Genomic DNA, 20404 nt, shown 5'->3' with positions numbered 1-20404 from the left:
CTTTACCAGACCTCTCTGTGCTTTATAATGCTCCCCTATGCTTTACCAGACCTCTCTGTGCTTTACAATGCTTCCCTATGCTTTACCAGACCTCTCTGTGCTTTACAATGCTTCCCTATGCTTTACCAGACCTCTCTGTGCTTTATAATGCTTCCCTATGCTTTACCAGACCTCTCTGTGCTTTACAATGCTTCCTTATGCTTTACCACACCTCTATGTGCTTTACAATGCTTCCCTATGCTTTACCAGACCTCTCTGTGCTTTACAATGCTTCCCTATGCTTTACCAGACCTATCTGTGCTTTACAATGCTTCCCTATGCTTTACCAGACCTCTCTGTGCTTTATAATGCTCCCCTATGCTTTACCAGACCTCTCTGTGCTTTACAATGCTTCCCTATGCTTTACCAGACCTCTCTGTGCTTTACAATGCTTCCCTATGCTTTACCAGACCTCTCTGTGCTTTATAATGCTTCCCTATGCTTTACCAGACCTCTCTGTGCTTTACAATGCTTCCCTATGCTTTACCAGACCTCTCTGTGCTTTACAATGCTTCCCTATGCTTTACCACACCTCTCTGTGCTTTACAATGCTTCCCTATGCTTTACCAGACCTCTCTGTGCTTTACAATGCTTCCCTGTGCTTTACCAGACCCCTCTGTACTTTACAATGCTTCCCTATGCTTTACCAGACCTCTCTGTACTTTACAATGCTTCGCTATGCTTTACCAGACCTCTCTGTGCTTTACAATGCTTCTCTATGCTTTACCAGACCCCTCTGTGCTTTACAATGCTTCCCTATGCTTTACCAGACCTCTCTGTGCTTTACAATGCTTCCCTATGCTTTACCAGACCTCTCTGTGCTTTATAATGCTTCCCTATGCTTTACCAGACCTCTCTGTGCTTTACAATGCTTCCTTATGCTTTACCACACCTCTATGTGCTTTACAATGCTTCCCTATGCTTTACCAGACCTCTCTGTGCTTTACAATGCTTCCCTATGCTTTACCAGACCCCTCTGTGCTTTACAATGCTTCCCTATGCTTTACCAGACCTTTCTGTGCTTTACAATGCTTCCCTATGCTTTACCAGACCTCTCTGTGCTTTACAATGCTTCCCTATGCTTTACCAGACCTCTCTGTGCTTTACAATGCTTCCCTATGCTTTACCAGACCTCTCTGTGCTTTACAATGCTTCCCTATGCTTTACCAGACCTCTCTGTGCTTTACAATGCTTCCCTATGCTTTACCACACCTCTCTGTGCTTTACAATGCTTCCCTATGCTTTACCAGACCTCTCTGTGCTTTACAATGCTTCCCTGTGCTTTACCAGACCCCTCTGTACTTTACAATGCTTCCCTATGCTTTACCAGACCTCTCTGTACTTTACAATGCTTCGCTATGCTTTACCAGACCTCTCTGTGCTTTACAATGCTTCTCTATGCTTTACCAGACCCCTCTGTGCTTTACAATGCTTCCCTATGCTTTACCAGACCTCTCTGTGCTTTACAATGCTTCGCTATGCTTTACCAGACCTCTCTGTGCTTTACAATGCTTCCCTATGCTTTACCAGACCTCTCTGTGCTTTACAATGCTTCCCTATGCTTTACCAGACCTCTCTGTGCTTTACAATGCTTCCCTATGCTTTACCAGACCCCTCTGTGCTTTACAATGCTTCCCTATGCTTTACCAGACCTCTCTGTGCTTTACAATGCCTCCCTATGCTTTACCAGACCTCTCTGTGCTTTACAATGCTTCCCTATGCTTTACCAGACCTCTCTGTGCTTTACAATGCTTCCCTATGCTTTACCAGACCCCTCTGTGCTTTACAATGCTTCCCTATGCTTTACCTTACCTCTCTGTGCTTTACAATGCTTCCCTGTGCTTTATTGTTTCTTATACTGGTAACGTACTTGTGGTCCCAGTTTTATATACTGGTGTCGAGTCGTTCCCATTGGCAGTGGTTGTGACTTTGATGATGTAGAGGCAGCCTGGGTCAAGCTTCTCAATGACAATAGAGGTAACACTTCCATTAATATCTTCAATATGTGTATCATTGGCTGACACCCTGTATCCTTTAACACAGCCAGGAGTATCAGCCCAGTTTACTGCTAACTCAGAGGTGCTCTTTGGACTGACTTGAAGGTTTGTAACTGGAGGAGCATCTGAAAAAGAGAGGGAATATTATCAACCTTTTGGAATGAATGCAGGATGGTTCAGGGGTCCCCCTCTTTTGCAATAGCTACAGGACTGCAGGATGGTTCAGGGGTCCCCCTCTATTGCAATAGCTACAGGACTGCAGGATGGTTCAGGGGTCCCCCTCTATTACAATAGCTACAGGACTGCAGGATGGTTCTAGGGTCCCCCTCTATTGCAATAGTTACAGGACTGCAGGATGGTTCAGGGGTCCCCTTCTATTGCAATAGCTACAGGACCGCAGGATGGTTCAGGGGTCCCCCTCTATTGCAATAGCTACAGAACTGCAGGATGGTTCAGGGGTCCCCCTCTATTGCAATAGCTACAGGACTGCAGGATGGTTCTAGGGTCCCCCTCTATTGCAATAGCTACAGGACTGCAGGATGGTTCAGGGGTCCCCCTCTATAAACACTACACTGGTCCTGTTGAATATAAACAGATTGACTTACTGAGAGACTGTGGTTCTGTGCAGACAATCTGATCTTGAACCCAAATGGATACATTGTATGAACATCCAGGTGACAAGCCTGTACAGCTGGCTCTCAGATTCCCTGTAGCAGCTCTCTGGCTCTCCTGGCTGTCTGATTGGATGCAGGTTACTTTCTCAATCGGGACGTCTGCTTCCACATCAATGCTTGTTTCAGTCACCGTCCATTTCTGAGCCGTACAGTCCAGCACTGCAAATGAACCACAAAAAAAACCCCTTCTCATTAGCTTTATTATTATGAATAACCATCTTTGAAATCTCTGATCTCGCATTGGCTTTATTAACAGGATCACTGGCCCCTCCCTTTAAAGGAACGCTGACCATCTTTAAAATCCATTCTCTCACCTCTTATTAGCTTTATTAACAGGATCACTGGGCCCTCCCTCTAAAGGAGCGCTGACCATCCTTAAAATCCATTCTCACCAGGGGCTCCCGAGTGGCGCATCCAGTAAAGGCGCTCCGCGCGGAGTGCAGGATGTGCCCTATAGCCTGGAGATCGCAGGTTCGAATCCAGGCTATGTCACAGCTGACCGTGACCGGGAGTTCCTAGGGGGCGGCGCACAATTGGCTGAGCGCTGCCCGGGTAGGGAGGGCTTAGGTCGGCAGGGGAATCCACGGCTCACCGCGCATCAGCGACCCCTGTGGCCGATAGGGTGCCTGTGGCTCTGCAGCGGAGCCGCCAGATCTGTGTTGTCCTCCGGCACTATAGGTCTGGTGGCATTGCTGTGGATCTGCAGTGCGAAAAATGACGGCTTGGCAGGAGCACGTTTCGGAGGACGCGTGTTTCAGCCTCCGTTTCCCGAGTCGGCGCGGGGGTTGTGAGCGGTGAGCAGAGGATACAGATAATAATTGGGCATGCTAAATTGGGGTGAAAATCGGGGTAAAATAATTGGCGACGACTAAATTAAAAAAAAAAAAAAAATCCATTCTCTCACCTCTTATTAGCTTTATTAACAGGATCACTGCCCCCTCCCTTTAAAGGAGAGCTGACCATCTTTAAAATCCATTCTCTCACCTCTTATTAGCTTTATTAACAGGATCACTGGCCCCTCCCTTTAAAGGAGTGCCAACCATCTTTAAAATCCATTCTCTCACCTCATATTAGCACTAAAAACATTGTCACCAAACCCATTTCAATGTAACTCACATGTTATCCCTGTTGAAGACACTGGGCTGGACTCGGTTCCATTGCTTTCTGTCTTCACTGTCACTTCATATATAGTCCCAGGAGTGAGATCAGTAAGGATCGCAAAGGTTTGGTTTTCAGTTATGTTCTTGGGTTCAGCATTCGTTTGGTTGTATGAGACGATGAATCCAGTGTTACAGCCAGTAGGAACAGTCCAATTAACATGTAACTCTGTGGTGCTTTTGGGAAGGACTGTAAGATCGGATACAGGCAAAGGAACTGAAAAATAAAACACATGCAATTAGAAATGCCAGAAGAAAATTAATAAATTCAAGGACATACAACTTTCTCAGGGTCTTCATTGTGAATTCAATGACTAACGACTAGAAGTCTTTCTCAAGGTCTTCAGTGTGAATTCAATAACTAACGACTGGAAGTCTTTCTCAGGGTCTTCAGTGTGAATTCAATGACTAAAGACTAGAAGTCTTTCTCAGGGTCTTCAGTGTGAATTCAATGACTAATGACTAGAAGTATTTCTCAGGGTCTTCAGTGTGAATTCAATGACTAACGACTAGAAGTCTTTCTCAGGGTCTTCAGTGTGAATTCAATGACTAACGACTAGAAGTCTTTGATAAGGACACACATTCCTTATTCGGGTCTGATACATGGATGTTGTCAGTGTAATCTTCTGTAGCAAAGTCTGTGTCCTATAATCTCTTGTAGTTAATAATTCTTAATGTGTGTCTATTAAATACATGGATTATGAGTCTGTTTATCTAAAAATATTAGAAGAGAGATCGAGAGAGAGAAAGAAAGAAAGAAAGAAAGAAAGAAAGAAAGAAAGAAAGAGAGGATAGAGAGAAAGAAGGAAGGAAAGAAAGGAAGAAAGAAAGAAAAAGAAAAATAGAGAAGGAAAGAGAGAGAAAGAAAAAAGAAAGAAAGAATGAGAGAGAGAGAGAGAGAGAGAGAGAGAGAGAGAGAGAGAGAGAGATACAAAGCTGTAATGGAGAATGAATTGTTGTAGAATGATGTCACCACAGGGTAGTTATAAAAAGTCTTATTCAGAGCTCTTTTGTTAGCCCAGAGGAAGAAGAGAAGACTGCTACACTCTGTGTCAGGGAGACTGGTAATTATGCACATTACTGTATTATTCAGACTGGATGCTGATAGTTTGATAAAGCATTAGTATTAATCTGATTCATTGGTTGTATTGAGCGAATCACTCTGGGTTGAAACACAAACTAAGACTCCCACCAGTGAGCCAGTTAACAGCAGATTTATTTTATATAGCGCCTTTCATAGTGGACCACCATCACAAAGCGCTTTACAAGACAGTGAGGAACAACAACATATTGAATACGATACTTACTCAGAGATTGTGAAATACTGCATAGCTTATACTGGTCCTTCCAAACTGATATTTCATAGATGCATCCTGGTGTTAAGTTTCTGATAACGGCTGTAGGATTTTCAATTGTAGCGGTGTGTGCTTCACCCTGCCCAATGGCTGTTACGTTGTTAACTTCAGAAGTGACGTTCACCTCTATACTTGTCTCGTTCACTCTCCAGTGTAGGGCGGTGCAATCTATTGGGGCAGCTGAGAAAGAAACATTGAAACAACATTGAAACAAATTCTGTTGGTCTGTTTCACCATGAAACCAGTAAAGCTGATCTTGATTCCAATACTGGCCCTGGAGGAAATGAATACACAGTTTTGCATGTCAGTGTCTTTCTGGATGATTCCAGTGAAGACCAACCATCCCGGCTTAAAGGACTGAGCTACAGTCATGCTGAGACCTCCAGTATCCCAGCGTGCCTCACTATCTATCCTCTCTCGGGCTAGTCTAACTCCTCTCCTCTCTCTCTATACATGAGCAGGAACTGGGGTGAAAGAAGGAGAGGGCTTAAAGGACAGAGCTACAGTCATGCTGAGACCTCCAGGATCCCAGCATGCCCTCTCTACCCTCCGAATTGTAGCTGATTGGAACACACCATTCATTTCAATAGGGATTGTAGAGGATTGGAGCACACCATTCATTTCAATAGGGATTGTAGAGGATTGGAGCACACCATTCATTTCAATAGGGATTGTAGAGGGGAGCACACCATTCATTTCAATAGGGATTGTAGAGGGGAGCACACCATTCATTTCAATAGGGATTGTAGAGGGGATCACACCATTCATTTCAACAGGGATTGTAGAGGGGAGCACACCATTCATTTCAATAGGGATTGTAGAGGATTGGAGCACACCATTCATTTCAATAGGGATTGTAGAGGGGAGCACACCATTCATTTCAATAGGGATTGTAGAGGATTGGAGCACACCATTCATTTCAATAGGGATTGTAGAGGGGAGCACACCATTCATTTCAATAGGGATTGTAGAGGGGAGCACACCATTCATTTCAATAGGGATTGTAGAGGGGAGCACGCCATTCATTTCAATAGGGATTGTAGAGGGAGCACACCATTCATTTCAATAGGGATTGTAGAGGGGATCACACCATTCATTTCAATAGGGATTGTAGAGGGGAGCACACCATTCATTTCAATAGGGATTGTAGAGGGGAGCACACCATTCATTTCAATAGGGATTGTAGAGGATTGGAGCACACCATTCATTTCAATAGGGATTGTAGAGGATTGGAGCACACCATTCATTTCAATAGGGATTGTAGAGGATTGGAGCACACCATTCATTTCAATAGGGATTGTAGAGGATTGGAGCACACCATTCATTTCAATAGGGATTGTAGAGGATTGGATCACACCATTCATTTCAATAGGGATTGTAGAGGGGAGCACACCATTCATTTCAATAGGGATTGTAGAGGGGAGCACACCATTCATTTCAATAGGGATTGTAGAGGATTGGAGCACACCATTCATTTCAATAGGGATTGTAGAGGGGAGCACACCATTCATTTCAATAGCAATTGTAGAGGGGAGCACCCCATTCATTTCAATAGGGATTGTAGAGGGGAGCACCCCATTAATTTCAATAGGGATTGTAGTGGATTGGAGCACACCTTTCATTTCAATATGGATTGTAGAGGATGGGAGCACACTATTCATTTCAATAGGGATTTGGTCAGGATCCAGACACTGAATTATGCAGAATGCTGGTTTGTAGAGGGGCTGGATTAGACAGGCTGTGCTTGGAGTTCAGGAGCTGCTCTTCAGTTCTAGCTGCCTGCCATAGACTCATGTAGGCTCATCTTTATATTTGTGATAGCGCCATCTAGTGCACAGCTAGTGTATTGCCAGCCACCCAACGTGTCAGAACACTAGGGGGCGCTGTCTCTTCTATAAAGACACTCTGGTGTGTTACACATGTCTATGGTAGGCAGCTAGCACCGAGGGCAGCTCCTGAACTCCCGTGATTTCTGTGCGTTTCTCAGTCAAAGAAAAAATATATATATAAAATAAATATATAAAACTATTCAATTATCACAAACAACAAAAACGGTTCATAAAGAAAAAGAAGACATACTTTTGTTGTGGAATGTATAATTTTATTTTATTTTTTTAAACTGTGCACCCCAAAACAATCCTTACTGTGAGTTATAAAATAGAATACTTACGAGTGGGGACTGGGGTCGTTGTAGTCGTGTGTGTAGTTGTGCTCTCTGTTGTAGTCATGTGTGTAGTTGTGCTCTCTGTTGTAGTCGTGTGTGTAGTTGTGTTATCTGCTGCAATCAATTGCTGATCCTAAAACAAAACATTACCTGTTAAAGGAGCGCTGACCATCTTTAAAATCCATTCTCTCACCTCTTATTAGCTTTATTAACAGGATCACTGGCCCCTCCCTTTAAAGGAATGCTCTCTCTCTCTCTCTCTCTCTCTCTCTCTCTCTCTCTCTCTCTCTCTCTCTCTCAATATTCCAGTTCCCCTTTTCTTATCAACATGGAACTAGATTACACATTCCATATGTGCTCCTATGAAGGTGTGTCATAAAAAACTCAAGCAAACATTCATATTTCACCTGCTGTACGCAGACCCTTACGCTATAAAAAGCACCTCATCACACGCAGTTGTAATTCTATTTTGTCATGTTTGAAATTCAGCCAGCTGATCTAGTGGAGGGGATGCAGTGCAGGCGGTCGCCCGCACGCCTGTCACACTGCACACATTACAACACATATCTGGAGAAGAGATTCTCCCATTGGCATGAAACTTGGTATTAACAAGATTTAGCACCAGCTGTTGAGAAGATCAGATTCTGGGGATGCAGGGGGGTGTCTCTGTCTGTCTGTACATCCGTCCATCTGTCTGTCACATTTTTACATATATCTGCAGTTTAGCAATCTGTGATTAAACTACTCCTCGCCATTTCTTGTCTCACGCTGTTGATCCACGTCACGCTTATCCACTCTGTCCCCTCACACTGACCGCTCTGATTGGGAATGTGCTGCCATGGCGACGGGGGGTGGATGATGCTTATTAATGAAACATCTTTTCAATAGTCATAAGAATTTGTACTTTCATTGGCTATACAGCTCTCAAACGTGCAGTTTGGAGAGAAACACATAGTTACACCCAAACATTTTTCTTTCAAAACGTTCGGTACTGCACTAGGTTCAAGAAATCTCTGTTTCCACAACTTTCAATAAACACCTCGGTCAGCAGTGTCTTCTGGGTCGCTGTCTGAAAGCGTGTCAGTCAACAGGGGAAGTAGCAGCTGATTGGTTCTTTGAAGGAGGTGGGCGGGGCAAGTTCACCCTCCTGGATGACCTTGGACAGGTGTGCCACGGAATTATTTTTGAAAAAATACACGCGAGAAAAACACCATAGTTGTTATATATTTTGAATTTTTGTATCTAATCTGTGGTCATTCATCTCAGACCGTGACTCCCAGCATGCAGTGCTGCTGTGTTCATCTATTTCAGGGCAGCATTTCGGAGTTCCATTCTGGGTCAGAGAGTGACAGGCTGGGCTCTCGGGGTTGGAGTTTGTCATTTGAAGTTGCTCAAGTCCAAAGCCATGAAGAAGAAGAAGAAGAAGATGATGATGATGAAGATGACGAAGATGATGAAGATGATGAAGAAGATGAAGATGATGAAGATGAAGATGATGATGAAGAAGATGAAGAAGGATAAGATGATAATGATGAAGAAGATGAAGATGAAGAAGAAGAAGATGATGATGAATATGATGAAGATGAAGAAGATGAAGATGAAGATGATGATAAAGATGAAGATGAAGAAAATGAAGATGATGAAGAAGATGACGATGATGAAGATGAAGATGATGATGAAGAAGATGAAGAAGAAGTATTATTTGTTGTTCATAATACAAAAATAAATTCTATTATTTGGCGCCTTGTTGGTGTGATTGTGTGACTAACAATGCTTTTCACAGTCTGTACAATAAAGTGAATGTTACAGGAAAACGAGGCGACTGGAGGGTGACTTCATTAGGAGACAATATGGGGGTGTGCCTCAAAATATAATTCAAGGAATCAAGGTGTGCCGCGGCAGAGAATCCTGTAACGTCTTTCCAAGCTGCGCACTGGAGAGCTGTGTAGCTGTGCAGGGGAGACTCAGGGAGTTATTTTGTTAAAACAACGTCACTTCGGTTATTGTAACCATGCTTCCTATGAATCACGGGAGCTCCTGAGTGGTGCATCCAGTAAAGGCGTCTGGACGTTGCGAGTTCGAGTCCAGGCTATTCCTTTGCCGGGACGGGAGCTCCCAGGGGGCGGCGCTCAATTGGCCGAGCGTCGCCCGGGGGGAGGGAGGGTTAGGTCGGCCAGGGTGTCCTGGGCTCACCGCGCACCAGCGACCCCTGGTGGTCAGGCCGGGCGCCCACGGGCTTGCCTGTAATCTGCCCAGAGCTGCTTTGTCCTCCGACGCTGTAGTTCTGAGGCGGCTGCACGGTGACTCTGCAGAGTGTAAAGAAGCGGGCGGCTGACGGCACATGCTTTGGAGGACAGCGTGTGTTCATCTTCACCCCTCCCAAGTCAGCGCAGGGGTGGTAGCGGTGAGCCTAAAAATAATTGAATATTACTAAATTCTGAGGAAAACAATTAAAGTAATTGGAGACCACTAAATTAAAAAAAATAGATACGAATCACTTATCAGTCACACAAATAATTGCCACTTAATATCAATAAATAATAAGATCTGAAGGTTTCCTTGCCGGTGAGTTGCTGTGCTGTATTGAAATGCTTGCAATCCTGCACACAGAACAATGCTACACTGTGCTGCACAGAGCGCTACACTGGATGTATAGAAAGCAGCATAACCACACGCTTAGTTGACCTTTACATCCACACGAGAAAGGAGAAGTTATTTTCTCAATATAATCTCGTGCATTATCTCTCAAGAGCAACGAGGAAACGATCTCTCTGCTCTCTGGTTAAATGTTAACTTGTGATTTACACACACACACACACTCACGCACACTGAAACCCAGTCCAATTCCTCAAAACGCAACCTGCAATATACCAACGAAGTGCTTAGCCCTGGAAAAACAGGAAGTGCTTCTGAAGCTGACTTTAAAATCCATTCGCTTTACTGACTGGCCCTCCCTTTAAACAGTATCACTGGGCCTCCACTAAATGGCCAAGCCCTGCCCTAGTATCGACATCTATCAGGAATAAAAAAATAAACATGTCTACTGGCGCCAGCATTTGATGTTGCTGTCACTATATGAGATTCCATCTGTGCTTTAAAACGCCTCTCTGTGCTTTACAATGCTTCCCTATGCTTTACCAGACCTCTCTGTGCTTTACAATGCTTCCCTATGCTTCACCAGACCTCTCTGTGCTTTACAATGCTTCGCTATGCTTTACCAGACCTCTCTGTGCTTTACAATGCTTCCCTATGCTTTACCAGACCTCTCTGTGCTTTACAATGCTTCCCTATGCTTTACCATACCTCTATGTGCTTTACAATGCTCCCCTATGCTTTACCAGACCTCTCTGTGCTTTACAATGCTTCCCTATGCTTTACCAGACCTCTATGTGCTTTACAATGCTTCCCTATGCTTTACCAGACCTCTCTGTGCTTTACAATGCTTCCCTATGCTTTACCAGACCTCAATGTGCTTTACAATGCTTCCCTATGCGTTCCCTATGAAAAGTTTAGCTAGTGCTCCAAGTTTGGAGCTAGGCTTTGGTTTTGTTGTTTTGTCTGAATTAACAAACATTTAAAAACGTGCAGTTCTGGTGTCTGGATGGAGAGCTTGAAGGTCTCAAGTCAGGGCTGGCCGGGGGCTTTGTCACAATGGATAGAATCAGTGTTCTACACAGTATCTGGTAATGTCTTATGATACGTGTTACTATAATTTACGTTTCATTCCACGGCCCGTCTGTTACGCGCTTCATTGTGAACAGGATAACTGCCTGGATTTTGTACCCTCTTCACCAGTCTTTTATTTTATTATTCAAGCCTAGCCTGCTTTGTACGTTTCAGACTGCATCTGACTAGAATCTTTCCCTCCCTGTCCTGTATGAGGATACCTCTATAAGCCGACACAGGGTTTTATAACAGGCAATGGCTGCAGATACTGGAAAACACGGCTCGAGTTGATCATTTCGGACAGCACCTTATATCAACAGAAATATCATGTATGTGAAAGTATTTTTAGTTCTTTGATATTTGTTTTCTTCATTAAAATGTTTGAACTGCATAATTCAGGAAGGATTTTTCTTAAACTGTCAAAGGCAGTTCCAGCTCCATGCTGCGGAGCGCTCCAGTGACCCAGCTCCAGGGCTCTGGAGTGGAGCATGGCCAACCCTGCTCTGAAACCACCTTATCCCAGTTCACACATCCCCTCTTGCTCCATGACTGCAATGCATTGTCTTTATAAGAATTCAAACAGTATAACTTCACAACAATATCCTTACACTATGCTTTACCAGACCTCTCTGCGCTTTACAATGCTTCCCTATGCTTTACCAGACCTCTCTGTGCTTTACAATGCTTCCCTATGCTTTACCACACCTCTCTGTGCTGTACAATGCTTCCCTATGCTTTACCAGACCTCTCTGTTCTTTACAATGCTTCCCTATGCTTTACCACACCTCTCTGTGCTTTACAATGCTTCCCTATGCTTTACCAGACCTCTCTGTGCTTTACAATGCTTCCCTATGCTTTACCAGACCTCTCTGTGCTTTACAATGCTTCCCTATGCTTTACCAGACCTCTCTGTGCTTTACAATGCTTCCCTATGCTTTACCAGACCTCTCTGTGCTTTACAATGCTTCCCTATGCTTTACCAGACCTCTCTGTGCTTTACAATGCTTCCCTATGCTTTACCAGACCTCTCTGTGCTGTACAATGCTTCCCTATGCTTTACCAGACCTCTCTGTGCTTTACAATGCTTCCCTATGCTTTACCAGACCTCTCTGTGCTTTACAATGCTTCCCTATGCTTTACCAGACCTCTCTGTGCTTTACAATGCTTCCCTATGCTTTACCAGACCGCTCTGTGCTTTACAATGCTTCCCTATGCTTTACCAGACCTCTCTGTGCTTTCCAATGCTTTATGATTTATTACACTGTACTGTGCTTTTACAGTGAGAGATTTTCATTTTTAGAGAGTTGTGAATTCTATACCAATCCAAAGTTTTGTTAACAGAAAGGAAGCAGTATTTACTCACCGAAACATGAAGCTGTGTGAACAGCAGAAACAGCCAGAGCAGGTAACCCATGGTTCCAATCCGGAGATCTTTTGTTTAAAATCCAATTTGCCAAAAATCCACAGGATATTAGAAATATACTGAGAAATGCGTTGGTCTGTCTGTCTGTCTGTCTGTCTGTCCTTAACAAATCATATACTTTACTAATGTTTAGTTTTTTTTCTTTTTTTACATCTAGTTCATTTCTTTCTTTCTTTCACCCTTTCGTTTTTTTTCTTCCTCTCACTCCCTTTTGTAAAAAAAAATAACTAAGAAATCCAAAACTACACCTGCCTCTTTCTCTCAGTCACTTTCTCTCCTCACTCTGTCACACCAAATACCCACAATTCAACAGCAACCCAAATATGACCAACACGTCTCTCTCCTCCCTCTCTCACTCTCCTCATATACTTTAGAATGGATATTAAACAAATGTCTTATAGTATAATCAGTCTTAATTATAAACCATGAAAAAATTAAATCTACTCTCTCTCTCTCTGTGTCTCTCTCACTCTCTCTCACTCTCTCTCTCTCTGTGTCTCACTCTCTCTCGTTCTCTCTCTGTATCTGTGTGTCTCTCTCTCTCTCTCCCTCTCTCTCTCTCTCTCTCTCTCTCTCTGTCTCTTCTTTCTCTCTTTCTCCAAACAGTCTTTCTACTCCTTGGTCTAATTTCTACTGAAAAGCAAACCCTCTAATTTCGATTCTGGTTTTTCATTATAAGGAAGTGTGACAGGGAGTGACAGATCGAGAGAACGGACTTTAACCTCTCTGATAAGCAATGACAACGCTGATCATGTAACAAGCGATAAGACTGTCATAGAAAAGGAGGGAGAGAGAGGAGACAGGAGAGAGGAGACAGGAGGGAGAGAGGAGAGAGAGGCAGGGAGAGAGAGGAGAGAGACTTTTAGAAAAATGTTCTATGCATTTGCTTCGGTTTAGCAGACCTCTGTGTGCTTTACAATGCTTCCCTATGCTTTACCAGACCTCTGTGTGCTTTACAATACTTCCCTATGCTTTACCAGACCTCTGTTTATTATTATTATTATTTATTTCTTAGCAGACGCCCTTATCCAGGGCGACTTACAATCGTAAGCAAAAACATTTCAAGCGTTACAATACAAGTAATACAATAAGAGCAAGAAATACAACAATGCTTCCCTGTGCTTTACCAGACCTCTCTGTGCTTTACAATGCTTCCCTATGCTTTACCAGACCTCTCTGTGCTTTACAATGCTTCCCTATGCTTTACCAGACCTCTCTGTGCTTTACAATGCTTCCCTATGCTTTACCAGACCTCTGTGTGCTTTACAATACTTCCCTATGCTTTACCAGACCCCTCTGTGCTTTACAATGCTTCTCTATGCTTTACCAGACCTCTCTGTGCTTTACAATGCTTCCCTGTGCTTTACCAGACCTCTCTGTGCTTTACAATGCTTCCCTATGCTTTACCAGACCTCTCTGTGCTTTACAATGCTTCCCTATGCTTTACCAGACCTCTCTGTGCTTTACAATGCTTCCCTATGCTTCACCAGACCTCTCTGTGCTTTACAATGCTTCCCTATGCTTTACCAGACCTCTCTGTGCTTTACAATGCTTCCCTATGCTTTACCAGACCTCTCTGTGCTTTACAATGCTTCCCTATGCTTCACCAGACCTCTCTGTGCTTTACAATTCTTCCCTATGCTTTACCAGACCTCTCTGTGCTTTACAATGCTTCCCTATGCTTTACCAGACCTCTCTGTGCTTTACAATGCTTCCCTATGCTTCACCAGACCTCTCTGTGCTTTACAATGCTTCCCTATGCTTTACCAGACCTCTCTGTGCTTCACAGTGCAGCTCACAGAATAACTATCTTAATCTCCCGTCTGTCGAATAAACCGCAGTGATTTGTATGAAGGTTAATAAGTAAACGTGAACTACAAAATAAAAAGAAATATGCAAAACATATTTAAATCATATATTTTAAAGTATATTCTTCCTGGAATTCGTAACACCTATATATACACTTCGTAAAGAAAGAGAGAGAGAGAGAGAGAGAGAGAGAGAGAGAGAGAGAGAGAGAGAGAATGTTTATTGACTGTTCAGTCTTATTTTCGCATATCTGTAACATACAAAGCCTTTAAATATTAAAACAACGACCTGCCGCATACAATTTGGAGAAATAAATAAAACCATGGCAACATGCCTTTATTTGTGTTTATCTAGATATGGAAACAGCGACCCAAAAAATATCTTGTAGAAATGCTCCGGCAGTTTAAAGAGACGACAAACCAGCAAAGAAAACAAAGGAGTCTCTTGTACTTTACCAGAATTTTTTACACGAGCATCAGCATTGATGATTAACAAACAGAAAAAAAACAGACCTCGGTGTCCTCACAGCTAGTTACAGCCCTGGTTGCACAATACAAAATTTAAGCAAAAGGCAAAAAATATTCACAAAAGAAAGAAGGCGGCGGCTATGTAAAAAAAATTAAAATAAAAATGACCGACCCCCTTTCATCCACAATTAAAGAAATTAAATCCTAGTTGTTTTTTGAAGAGCTACCAGATAGGGACATGAGGCTGGAAGAAATATTATTATTAATAATAATAATAATAATAATAATAATAATAATAATAATAATAATAATAATAATAATAATAATAATAATAATAATAATAATAATAATAATAATAATAATGGCAGTGTGGTGTAGTGGTCAGGGCTCTGGACTCTTGACCGGAGGGTCGTGGGTTCAATCCCAGGTGGGAGGGACACTGCTGCTGTACCCTTGAGCAAGGTACTTTACCTAGATTGCTCCAGTAAAAACCCAACTGTATAAATGGGGAATTGTATGTAAAAATAATGTGATATCTTGTAACAATTATAAGTCGCCCTGGATAAGGGCGTCTGCTAAGAAATAAATAATAATAATAATAATAATAATAATAATAATAATCAGCAGTGTGGAGTAGTGGTTAGGGCTCTCGACTCTTGACCGGAGGGTTGTGGGTTCAATCCCAGGTGGGGGGACACTGCTGCTGTACCCTTGAGCAAGGTACTTTACCTAGATTGCTCCAGTAAAAACCCAACTGTATAAATGGGTAATTGAATGCAAAAATAATGTGATGTCTGGTGCTTCGCTAGGTTAAAGAAAGGTCAGTTTACATGATTTCAGATAGTGTTCTACTTCCTGGATCAACCTCCGGAGAATTCCAGTAATGGGGAAGTCCGAGTTTCAGTTTTCAACGTCAAGTTTTAATGGGAACAAAATGTATGACGAGGAAAGAATCGAACTTCCTCATTCCTTATGCATTCAGCACATTCTAGTGCCAGCCTGACTTTGTTAGAGCTACAGCGACACATCCATCCTCTCACCGGTTAGCTTTTGTGGTAACGTGATCTGGAGGTCAAGGCTGGCCAGAGGCAGAAACGGCAAAAACTCACAGACAGTATTACGGTTCAGCGCACTTTTATCTATACACAAAATAAACGAAAGAAAAACACAGGAACATAAAAATAAAGGTTTAAACCGAAAATACTGCAAACTCTTCAAACAAACCAAAAGCCTGGCTTCACTTCACTGCTGCCCTTTACTGGCTCCCACAGGACAGCTGAGCGGTTACCTGTACTCAACACACTTTGCAAACACTGCCACCTGGTGGACATCCTAAAGAACTACAAGTTTTCATTACCATGGGAACAGAACTCTCCTCAGCCTCAGACTGACATATATCACTGCACCACACTTTATTAACAGGATCTCTGGCCCCTCCCTTTAAAGGAGCGCTGACCATCTTTAAAATCCATTCTCTCACCTCTTATTAGCTTTATTAACAGGATCACTGGCCCCTCCCTTTAAAGGAGCGCTGACCATCTTTAAAATCCATTCTCTCACCTCTTATTAGCTTTATTAACAGGACCACTGGCCCCTCCCTTTAAAGGAGCGCTGACCATCTTTAAAATCTATTCTCTCACCTCTTATTAGCTTTATTAACAGGATCACTGGCCCCTCCCTTTAAAGGAGCACTGACCATCTTTAAAATCCATTCTCTCTCCTCTTATTAGCTTTATTAACAGGATCACTGGCCCCTCCCTTTAAAGGAGCGCTGACCATCTTTAAAATCCATTCTCTCACCTCTTATTAGCTTTATTAACATGATCACCGGCCCCTCCCTTTAAAGGAGCGCTGACCATCTTTAAAATCCATTCCCTCACCTCTTATTAGCTTTATTAACAGGATCACTGACCCCTCCCTTTAAAGGAGCGCTGACCATCTTTAAAATCCATTCTCTCACCTCTTATTAGCTTTATTAACAGGATCACTGGCCCCTCCCTTTAAAGGAGCGCTGACCATCTTTAAAATCCATTCTCTCACCTCTTATTATTATTATTATTATTATTATTATTATTATTATTATTATTATTATCTTATTGTCATTTTTACTATTTCTTCATATTGTTGATGTCTTTCCGTTTTTATCGACATGTTTTCTTAAGATATAAATGTGGCTCTTTTCTGCTTGTAGTGACCCAGTCTGTCCTCTAGAGGGAAGTGTTTACCAAACCAATTATCTATAGGAATAACCAACGGCGAATTTATTAGGACGTGTCTGTCTGTCTGTCTGTCTGTCTGCCTGTCTCTCCGATTTGGGTGTGGCATCGCCCTGGTGTGGGGTGTATTATATATAAAACTCTCCAATAGTAACCCCTGTATTATAGTTTTATAAGGGTTAGTTTGCTCTGTTTTTTAATATTATTATGTTATTATTTATTTCTTAGCAGACGACAGTCGTAAACAAAAACACATTTTAAGAATCACAGTATAATGTTTCCCTATGCTTTACCAGACCTCTCTGTGCTTTACAATGCTTCCCTATGCTTTACCAGACCTCTCTGTGCTTTACAATGCTTTACCAGACCTCTCTGTGCTTTACAATGCTTCCCTATGCTTTACCAGACCTCTCTGTGCTTTACAATGCTTCCCTATGCTTTACCAGAACTCTCTGTGCTTTACAATGCTTCCCTGTGCTTTACCAGACCTCTCTGTGCTTTACAATGCTTTACCAGACCTCTCTGTGCTTTACAATGCTTCCCTATGCTTTACCAGAACTCTCTGTGCTTTACAATGCTTCCCTATACTTTACCAGAACTCTCTGTGCTTTACAATGCTTCCCTATGCTTTACCAGACCTCTCTGTGCTTTACAATGCTTCCCTATGCTTTACCAGACCTCTCTGTGCTTTACAATGCTTCCCTATGCTTTACCAGACCTCTCTGTGCTTTACAATGCTTCCCTATGCTTTACCAGACCTCTCTGTGCTTTACAATGCTTCTCTATGCTTTACCAGACCTCTCTGTGCTTTACAATGCTTCCCTATGCTTTACCAGACCTCTCTGTGCTTTACAATGCTTCTCTATGCTTTACCACACCTCTCTGTGCTTTACAATGCTTCCCTATGCTTTACCACACCTCTCTGTGCTTTACAATGCTTCCCTATGCTTTACCAGACCTCTCTGTGCTTTACAATGCTTCCCTATGCTTTACCAGACCTCTCTGTGTTTTACAATGCTTCCCTATGCTTTACCAGACCTCTCTGTGCTTTACAATGCTTCCCTGTGCTTTACCAGACCTCTCTGTGCTTTACAATGCTTCCCTATGCTTTACCAGACCTCTCTGTGCTTTACAATGCTTCCCTATGCTTTACCACACCTCTCTGTGCTTTACAATGCTTCCCTGTGCTTTACCAGACCTCTCTGTGCTTTACAATGCTTCCCTATGCTTTACCAGACCTCTCTGTGCTTTACAATGCTTCCCTATGCTTTACCAGACCTCTCTGTGCTTTACAATGCTTCCCTATGCTTTACCAGACCTCTCTGTGCTTTACAATGCTTCCCTATGCTTTACCAGACCTCTCTGTGCTTTACAATGCTTCCCTATGCTTTACCAGACCTCTCTGTGCTTTACAATGCTTCCCTATGCTTTATGCTTCATTACACTGTGCTGTGCTTTTACTATGGGGCACTTTCAGGCGTTAGTTTACCGTGTTTATTTTATGTCGTGAAAACTACTAATTATCTGACAAAGTTAAAACGTACCCTTTGCGAAAACGGCTGGATAAACTGTTATCCGTGCAATGTTTCAACGAAAAAAAAAATCGCGGTAGAAGCCTAAGAAAACCGAGAGAAAAAACACCCTCAACACAGACAGTTTTGAAATGAACCGTTCGTGCTGTCCCGGCGGAAAAGTCTGTAGTTACAGCCGAACAGTCCCGGCGAGCGGCCAGTCTGGTGCCCGGTCGATATCAGCCCTGACTCACCCCTGACCGGCACAGCCAAAAGCAGACGGAAGGCACACAGATTTAGCAAATTTCCCTTGTAGATTGAATTGCTTTCCAGGTCGATTCAAAACACGCAGCCCACCAGCTGTGTGTGTATTCCCCTGACGCGTGCAGCACCGACGTCCCGCGCAAGCACGCCCTCTCTTGTGCGTGTCAAAATTAGTTCATTTTTCAATTCTACTATCAGTTATTTTTTTTTATCATGATTTGGTTTTATATTGGTGTCATTTAATATGCTCTATGTATAGATGGTTCTCTGTGTTTTTGTGTGTGTGTGTTTGTACAGCGCTTTGAGATCCATGCATTTAGGCGCATTATTATTTATTATTATTATTATTATTATTATTATTATTATTATTATTATTAATTATTATTATTAATTATGCTACCGTTTTTAGCTTAAATTGTGAGTGACACGATTACGTGGGACATACCCACCCATCTTTAAACCCCACGGCTGCACGGCTTGTGGCGTACAGATACAAAGAACGGTAAAGTTTCTGCAAGTCATTCATTCTGCAGCAGATTTGAGGTGAAATATACTTATATACACACACGCACAGACACACGCTCCTAGGAAACCAAGAGAACGCAAATTTATTTTCAATCTAGGAACTTTGGAACCTCTTGAAACGAATGTTCTATTCCGACGTAAGCATGACATCATGCACTCACTTCGTCATCAATAACATGTTTAGATTTTCTTTCTACACAGATGAAAAGGGTTTCCCTCCCCAAAAAAACGTTTGTGCTACATCTCCCTCCCCCCCCCCAAAAAAAAATATTGTACATGTTTCATTTAACATATTTATTTTTTATTTTTTAAAAAAATAGAGCGCAAGACCACAAGGTTTCAGAGAACATAAATATACATAAATATACATTATATATATATATATATATATATATATATATATATATATATATATATATATATATATATATATATTATATAAACTGTATACTTTAATCTCCATTATCTAATAATACATGATTTAAGTAACTGCGATAATATTATTATTATTATTATTATTATTATTATTATTATTATTATTATTATGTAATAATTTAGTAGACGTTTTTATCCGAAGCGACAACAAAAATTAAACAAAACATAAAAGTACTAAATTAAAATGTTTCTTAGAAGAAGGAAACAAAAAAAGGAAAATAAGGAGAGAGAGAGAGAGAGAGAGAGAGAGAGAGAGAGAGAGAGAAAGAAAGAAAGAAAGAAAGAAAGAAAGAAAGAAAGAGAATCAAGATATCGGGAGAGAACAGAATCCGTACTTAATCATTTATGCTTAAAAGAATGAATACAAACGTTTCGTTCAGGATGAAATCATTTTAAAATACATTTTCAGGACTATAAAAGAGGGGGTTTTGTTTTGAGGTTGTGTTTTTTTTTTTTTAGCGGATGAGATTCACCACAAGGCAAACCCGCTGAGATCGGCTTTATCAACACAGCGCAGGCGCGGGAGGTGCCGCTGATATCAAAGACCGGGCAACAGGTTCATGGTGGCGGACCGCCTTCTGTAACACAGACTGAGATCCGCACACAAACACAAACACAGAGAGAGCGGCGAGGGAACAAGACTCCTGCTGCACAGCAGTGTGATCCAGTCCAGGTTATACTACCAGCTTGATCAGCCCCCAG

General features: G+C 42.2%; 1 protein-coding gene across 1 annotated transcript in view; it reads right to left on the bottom strand.

Moving 5' to 3' along the window:
* LOC117407595 (receptor-type tyrosine-protein phosphatase H-like) overlaps positions 1-18855 on the bottom strand; it is a 35784-nt gene extending 16929 nt beyond the window's left edge. The window contains exons 1-6 of the mRNA XM_059017521.1: positions 18733-18855; positions 7393-7519; positions 5175-5402; positions 3827-4084; positions 2642-2869; positions 1910-2161 (exon numbers count right to left, since the gene is read on the bottom strand). Coding sequence (XP_058873504.1) covers positions 1910-2161; positions 2642-2869; positions 3827-4084; positions 5175-5402; positions 7393-7450 — 1024 coding nt within the window. The 5' untranslated portion in view covers positions 7451-7519; positions 18733-18855. The remainder of the gene's footprint in view (positions 1-1909; positions 2162-2641; positions 2870-3826; positions 4085-5174; positions 5403-7392; positions 7520-18732) is intronic.
* Positions 18856-20404: the final 1549 nt, after the last annotated feature.

The sequence above is a fragment of the Acipenser ruthenus genome, chromosome 57, assembly GCF_902713425.1.
Source record: "Acipenser ruthenus chromosome 57, fAciRut3.2 maternal haplotype, whole genome shotgun sequence".
Classification (NCBI taxonomy): domain Eukaryota; kingdom Metazoa; phylum Chordata; class Actinopteri; order Acipenseriformes; family Acipenseridae; genus Acipenser; species Acipenser ruthenus.
The sequence above is the reverse complement of the archived record's forward strand: the minus strand, read 5'-3'. Positions and strand labels throughout refer to the sequence as shown.